Source organism: Micropterus dolomieu, linkage group LG22 (genome assembly GCF_021292245.1).
Source record: "Micropterus dolomieu isolate WLL.071019.BEF.003 ecotype Adirondacks linkage group LG22, ASM2129224v1, whole genome shotgun sequence".
Taxonomy (NCBI): Eukaryota; Metazoa; Chordata; class Actinopteri; order Centrarchiformes; family Centrarchidae; genus Micropterus; species Micropterus dolomieu.
This window is the reverse complement of record NC_060171.1, coordinates 2698191-2705560: the sequence shown is the minus strand read 5'-3', so window position 1 is coordinate 2705560 and position 7370 is coordinate 2698191. Positions and strand designations below refer to the sequence as shown.

The following is a 7370-nucleotide window of genomic DNA, read 5'->3' as shown; positions in this document are numbered from 1 at the left end:
ATGCCCCCCCCCCCCCCCCTCCAAGAAAAGACTTGACCCTGGTGCCTCCTCTTCACTAGCTGAGCTTGCTAAAGACATCAGGACCAAAGATCTGGAGGAAGTCCCAGTACACTCAGATCACTGAGCTGATTCTGGTCTGATCGAACTGTGAAGCTGAAACTGAGGTGAGATCAGCTGATGGCTGTATTAGAGGAGATGTCTCACTCTGTTGGTAACTCTCTGGCTGAACAGAGGTGTTACAGAGCGGAGTTGTCTTCCCTCACTAAGGATCTGTGATCGAGTTCAGACCAGTGACGTGTAAATAGATTAGTAGTAGATGTGATGCAGCGCCTCCACTCGACCTCTGACAGGCGTCTGTAAGACTGCACACAACTCAGGTTGTTGCTCTTTGCAGGCTTAGGCCGGAGCATTTCACGGTTGTGTATGAATATCGATTTAACCTGAAGATTTGATCGAGTGATTTAACATAAAGATATTTAGGTGAACTGACTGGTTGCAGAGGGCAGGCCTGCGTGTTTGCCTGCAGGCTGCCTGGCTTCATAAAGTCTGGGTTCCTGTGTGGACCTGGAGCTTCATTCCTATCCTCTGCTGTCAGCCCTGCCCGCAGGCTCTGCTGCTGCTGCACGGCTATCTGAACCACGGGAGGAAGAGCTGTGTTCAAAGTACAGGTGAACACAGGAACAAATATCAGGCCTCAGTGCTGCAGCTGCAGGAAGCCATCATTCAGTCAGCCAATAATTTCTTTATGAATCGATTGATTTAGTCTAGAAAACAGGAAACTAGTTTCTGCACATGTCGACCTGCAGTCCAGAACAAAGAGAGATCAGACAGAAACTGACAGCAGAGATAATTTGCAGGTTCTGCTCAACACACGACTCAACGATCAGAACAGAGGAAGGTTTAGAGATTAATCAGGACGCACCGATCCCTTCCTAACTGTCAAATTAAATGATTTGTTAGCTCTCCTAGCTAAATGTTGTACCAGAGCAGTACATGTGTGATTAAATAGATCGGCCCCCTCATCAATAGCCAATCCAGCTGTCTGAGTCCGTATCGGATCAGTGCAATAAACTGACTGATCGTTGCAGCTTGACCCTCGGGGAGTTTCTGTGTTCCGCTCAGCTGCAGCTCGATTAGTAGTTTCACATCATCACTCAGGGTCACTGGTCACTGTTAAAGCTGGATTCACCAGAAGGCCAGAAAGAAAGTGAAATGTTTTCTCTGAGGGCAACAAAAACCAAATGGGAGACTGATCCTGAATGTCTGCCTTTAAACTCTCGTACCGGTCGGCTGTAGAATAAGATGTTAAGAGACGGATGTGAACGATACTCCCTGCCTGAAAGAATCCACAGTGGCTGTGAGTTTGGTTTGCAGTCTTGTGCTGGTTCTGCCTTCAGGCTCATGTAGAAAATAGAAGCTCCGTTGTCTCTACAACATTTTGCACTTCAGGCTCTCAAACATCATTCGGCTTCACGTGGACAGCAAACATTTTTAATTTTTATTCACCGTCAGGTAAACTGGTTGTGTCCCAGTGATCACAGACTCCGCCCACAATTTGAGGCTGTGTCCTGACCTCAGGGTGCGTTCAGGGAACATTCACACGCCTTCAGACAGCAGTTTCTTTCAGAGGCTTTGGCCCGTGGAGCTCGCCTCGGGACGTTTTGAGCTTCCTGGGAAGAGACGCTCCAAGTTGGTGCTTTTGTTGTGAATTGAACGACTGTTTGCATCCTGAACAGCGGTGGGAAAGAGGGCTTGTTGGAGCAAGAGCTCTGAGACGGCAGAGGAGTCGTATCTGCAGGGCCCGGGCGTTACCTGGCCTCAGGCTGCAGGCACACCTGAGACATGAAGGTGTGGTGATCCTCCTGCAGGTCTGGACGGGAGACCTCACTTAAAGCTGTTATTGATGATTCAGGATCAAACCAAACACAGCACAGCTGAAACAGGAAGTCCTAGTGGGATGGACAGAATAACAGAAACACCTCGTAGTGACAGGGAATATAAAAGCACATCTGACCACAGCTTCAGATGTTACTGCTGAACTGAATCAACACAGAAGCTTCACAAATACAGTTCAGTTCCGAGCTGAAGTCCAGAGTTTGAACTTCTGTTTCTGTTTGAGGAGGGAATTTTATGCACTTTTAGATTTAAGTCGATGGTCCAGAGTGATATGGAGGGATTATTGGGTCAGATTTAAAACTAAAAGTCTAAAACTAAAAGTCTAAATCAAAAACTAAAAGTCTAAATCAAAAACTAAAAGTCTAAATCAAAAACTAAAAGTCTAAATTGAAAATTAACAGTCTAAAACTAAAAGTCTAAATCAAAAACTAAAAGTCTAAATTGAAAACTAAAAGTCTAAAACTAAAAGTCTAAATTGAAAACTAAAAGTCTAAAACTAAAAGTCTAAATTGAAAACTAAAAGTCTAAAACTAAAAGTCTAAATGGCAAACTTAAAGTCTTTTGAGGATTATTCATTTGGTGTTTAGGATAGGGCAAGTAGTCATTTAGTCATTTAGTCATTTTAAAATCTGCATGTACCTATAGTAACGTAACGCATGCATGTCAGCAACAGTTAGCCTAATATAGCTAACTTGCTAATGTTAGCATATCTTACCTGCTGTACTGTCCGCTGCTTTCTCGTCAGACGGATAGCATTCCTTTCACTGTTTGTGTGTGAGGCCACATTGACAGAAATGCTGTACACTTTTAGTTATGGTATTATAAATGATAGTCCTCCGTCCAGCCCTGCTTTCATCGCAGTGTGCTGGCAGTCAGAGCTCCCCCTGCAGTCCATACAGTGCCTCTGAGCCTCAGCCCTTTCAAACCCTCCCTACAGCCTTTGGGCTGAGCCTCCTCATTTGTATACACCACTAAATCCTAAATTCCCACATCCCCAAAAGACCAATCCTAAATACCAAATTCATTTTCGACTTAGACTTTAAGTTTCAGGATTTAGACTTTTAGTTTTAAATCTGACCCAACTATCCCTCCATACAGTGAAACGTATCAGCTGTACACTTGCAGATACCTGTAATTAGGTTTAGATGAAGTTAGTTTCACGGCTGTTTCCCAAAGCAGCTCCGAGTTAAAGCCTGGATGTCTCCCAGTTCTCTTGGAGAGCTGATTCAGGCAGACGTTTAAAAGTTTAATCACCTGAAAATCACCAAAGATCACAAACGTCTGTCCAACGCTCCTGTTACTGTAGGAGGAGTAGGGGCCGTCTGAAAAGGTCAATACGATGCTTTTAAACGCGGTCTTAAAACCTTTTAGGAGAGCTTTTTCCTGGACTCTTGCCCCTTTTCTTTGCCTTATTGTTTTTATTTTCAGCACTTACCTGTTTTTCCCCATGAAGCACTTTGGGATTTGTTTAAATATAAAGTGCATTACAAATAAAATGCAATATTATTATTATTAGTTTTTCAGCATAAAAAAGCTCAAACCACTGCCAGCATAGAGACCAGCTTTAAACATTTCACCTGTGAGTCTGTAAAGAAAAGTTAAGTAAATTAATTAATTAAATACTTACTGATGCACAGATCAGGTTGTAGTTTCAACAGTGTGCTCATTTCTGAATGTACTGATATTAAACCACCTCTCATCTGTCCTGGACATCCTCTCACAGCTGTTAGTTTTATTAAAGAGACAGTTATCTGACAGAGGGCCGGTTTCATCAGAGGTTCAGGAGGTGGACTGAATGAATCCAGCTGGTTTTCAGGTCCTGTCAGGAGCCCTGGTGTTGCGGTGTGAACGTTGTTCTGGTATTTCTGAAGCACTGACCCGGCCTAATGCTGCTCTGTCTCTCCCCTCAGGTGGCTTCAGGCTCGGGCGCCGGCTCCTCCCCGGCCGCCGCCTCCTCCCGCCAGCAGCTCCGTCAGCGGATCACACGAGTTAACCTCAGGGACTTCATCTTCTGCCTGGAGCAGGAGCGCTCCACGGCTCGCTCGCTCATGCTCTACAAGGCGCTACTGAAGTAAGGACGAGCTCCCCGCCCCCCGCAGACCACAAACCGGATCACACTTCAACCTCCAGTCCTCATATCCTCAAAGGTGTTTCATCGTCACGGATGGGGTCTTCAGTCCCCTCAGCACCCTGTAACCTGGACTCACCTGAACCCTCTTCCAGGTTTACATCTCGTCTTGCTCGTTCAGGTGGAGGAAGCTAAGAAGCAACTGCAGCTTCCTCAGTGTTGGATTCTCCGAGCTCAGCAGAACCCGCTGATGGCTGCAGGTACGAGGTCAATCAGATTCTGGTGTCAGACAGCAGAACCAGAGAGCTCCGTTTTTATTCCTCACATTCTTCTCTCCTGTCCAAACCTGTCGCCCTCATTACCCACAATGCAACTCTGACAGTTGGGTGGAGGTCCAGTTGCAGTTTTGTTTTCACCCGAGGACATTCAGCAGACTTCACACGGATCCCTCTGAGACCCTGAGGGCGTCGGACTACTTTCAAACGTGTGCAGGAGAACTCCCCGACTCCTGGAGTCACCTGGAGACTCACGCTGAGACTCTTTAACAGTGAGGAACGCGCAGGTCTGAAACGAGGCCCTCTCGGTCAGAGTTTCCAGACGGCGTGCTGATCCTGACGCCGCGTCGACTCCAGCGCTGTACCTACAGAGGTGCCTTTCCCGTCTCATCTTTCCGACCATTTCCACGTAGACTGCCTGCCGTTTGTTGCCCTCAGCTGCCACTCAGGACGCCGGGCTCGTGGGCTCCTCGGTTTGTTTTTTTAAAGTTTTCTGAGCACGCTCAGATGTGTGAGGTCTTACATTCAACCGTCACTTTTTCTTTTTAAGTTTTCCGCCGCTGCAGGGCGGGAGGGACTTATTAGTTTTATGATCGTTGTTGTCAGAGGGACGTCAGAACTGTGCCGCTGCGATGGTCGAATGAACGAGGACGAAACAGATCGTTTTAGACTGTGTGTGTGTGGGGGGGGGGGGGGGGGGGTAATGATGCTGATGGCGGTGACGGCCGACAGACTTGAAGCAACAGTCCAACATTTAGTGACACATCTTCCTCTCTGAGTCACATGTTCAGCTCATGTTCAATATGCTTAGCTTAGCATAAAGAGTGGAAACGGGGGGAAACAGTTAGCCTGGGTCAGCACAGATGAACACGTTTTATCCCATTTAAAGTATGAAAGCACGCTGTGGTCCTACTGGGGGAACGTACGACCACAGCGTGTCTCAGGTGTTGTGGAACGACTGATCAGAGAAGACGGCACAAAAACTAATTGTAGCTTTAAAACTTCAGTGTTTGTCCAGATGAAACCTCAGATTCAGAGCAGCTGGGTCCGTTCCCTTTTGGACGACGCCTGATTATTTGGACTGATATTCCATCTGTGATTTTGGAGGACATTATGATTTTTACATAATTCTCTCTGAAAAGCAAACGTAAACGACAGGACATCTCTGCAGCTCAGCAACATTTTAGTTTTTGAGCTTTTGAGGAATTGGTCCGCCCCAGGCCAGCTGTTTTATGCTAAGCTAAGCTAAGCTAAGCGTCTGTAGCTTCATATGTGCAGACTGAGCATGTGACTCTGAGAGGAGATGTTGCTCTTCATCAGGGAGCTGGCTCTCCTGCAGACTCAACGCTCACTCAGGCTACGTTCAAGAAGGCTAACACCACACATCACATTCCTGCAGCGCTCCTCCTCCTACTCCCCCCTCCTCCCCCTCCTTCTTCCCCTCCTTCTTCCCCTCCTTCTTCTCCTCCTTCTCCCCCTGCTCCTCCTGCCCCCCTCCTCGTCCTGCTCCCCCTCCTCCTGAAGATGCAGTTTGCTGTTGAAACTTTTTAAGGAGATCTTTTTTGGAAAGTGTGTACATTGAAGGTTTTTAACGCTTTACATGTCTTTTTTTTTTTCTCCCCTCGTATCGGGCATTTGGTCTGTATAGTATCCACCTGCTAACTGAAGCTGAGGTGTGTGGGCTGTATGTGCAGGCGGTCTGCAGAGCGCCCACATACAGGATCACCTGTCGGAAGGACACAATTTTTGCGACTATTTATATTTCCTACATTCTGTATTCAACCTGACGCATTTCGGGCAATGCAATTTTACAGTTGTTTGTACCTTTGCAAAAAAAATGAAATAAAGAAAATGATAAAGAAGCAGCTTTGAGTTCATTACAGAGTTTAAAGGTGAGAACGAGACACAAAACTAACAGATACATAAACATATTTTCAGAATGGTTTATAAAAGAGTTATGCGCCCGCAGCAAGCTGTTCATATCAAACCAGAGAGGATCAGAGTCTCTTCAGACTGAGAGGTCAAAGGTCAGCAGAGGTCAAAGGTCTGCCAGTCCCGACATGTGTCCTGAACGTCTTCGTCCTCCAGCTGGACTCAGACTGTCCGCAAAGGGTGGTGGTTAGTCCAGAGGTTCCTGTTTGATCCGGATCGGGGTGCTGGTGATGGACTGGCTGTGCCGCAGGTCACGACACAGGACGTACTCGCTGAACTGGGACGAGTCGACCCCCCCGCCGCAGGACGCCTTGATGCTGAAGCCCTTCTGAAACAGACGCTCCAGGACCTGCAGGCGGACGGACGGACAGGGTTTCAGGTAACAGACTTTATTACACAGACCAGATTCTGTTCTGGTGCAACAACTAAAGAACTGACAGCATCTACAGGTGCAGTAAAATAAACAGGTCTGATGTGAAACATTAAGGGGGGCCGCGAGAGTCAGTGGGGGCCCCGGGGTCCCGGGCCGTGTTGATGAGGTGGGAAGAATCTGTTCATGTGACCTGAACTGAGACTCAGTCAGCCGGTCCTGGTACATCTACGAGTCAAAGGTAGCTGGACTCTAAAGGGTCTAAAGGAGACCAGCTGGACTCTGGTCTAAAGTGGTCTAAAGGAGACCAGCTGGACTCTGGTCTAAAGGAGTCCAGCTGGACTCTGGTCTAAAGTGGTCTAAAGGAGACCAGCTGGACTCTGGTCTAAAGTAGCCTAAAGGAGTCCAGCTAGACTCTGGTCTAAAGTGGTCTAAAGGAGACCAGCTGGACTCTGGTCTAAAGTGGTCTAAAGGAGACCAGCTGGACTCTGGTCTAAAGTGGTCTAAAGGAGACCAGCTGGACTCTGGTCTAAAGGAGACCAGCTGGACTCTGGTCTAAAGTAGCCTAAAGGAGATCAGCTGGACTCTGGTCTAAAGTAGCCTAAAGGAGTCCAGCTAGACTCTGGTCTAAAGTGGTCTAAAGGAGACCAGCTGGACTCTGGTCTAAAGGAGACCAGCTGGACTCTGGTCTAAAGTAGTCTAAAGGAGTCCAGCTAGACTCTGGTCTAAAGTGGTCTAAAGGAGACCAGCTGGACTCTGGTCTAAAGTAGTCTAAAGGAGTCCAGCTGGTTTCTCTTTCACGCCTGCAGTTCACTTCATTTGATCCGGA

At 47.3% G+C, this 7370-nt stretch overlaps 2 protein-coding genes across 2 annotated transcripts in view; one reads left to right on the top strand and one right to left on the bottom strand.

Moving 5' to 3' along the window:
• The window catches only part of LOC123961522 (transcription initiation factor TFIID subunit 4-like), a 19668-nt gene extending 13567 nt beyond the window's left edge, over positions 1-6101 (top strand). Inside the window, exon 13 of the mRNA XM_046036992.1 lies at positions 3807-6101. Coding sequence (XP_045892948.1) covers positions 3807-3971 — 165 coding nt within the window. The 3' untranslated portion in view covers positions 3972-6101. The remainder of the gene's footprint in view (positions 1-3806) is intronic.
• Positions 6102-6106: 5 nt separating this feature from the next.
• LOC123961926 (BTB/POZ domain-containing protein kctd15-like) overlaps positions 6107-7370 on the bottom strand; it is a 12779-nt gene continuing 11515 nt past the window's right edge. Inside the window, exon 5 of the mRNA XM_046037733.1 lies at positions 6107-6520. Within this exon, the coding sequence (XP_045893689.1) occupies positions 6359-6520 (162 nt within the window). The 3' untranslated portion in view covers positions 6107-6358. The remainder of the gene's footprint in view (positions 6521-7370) is intronic.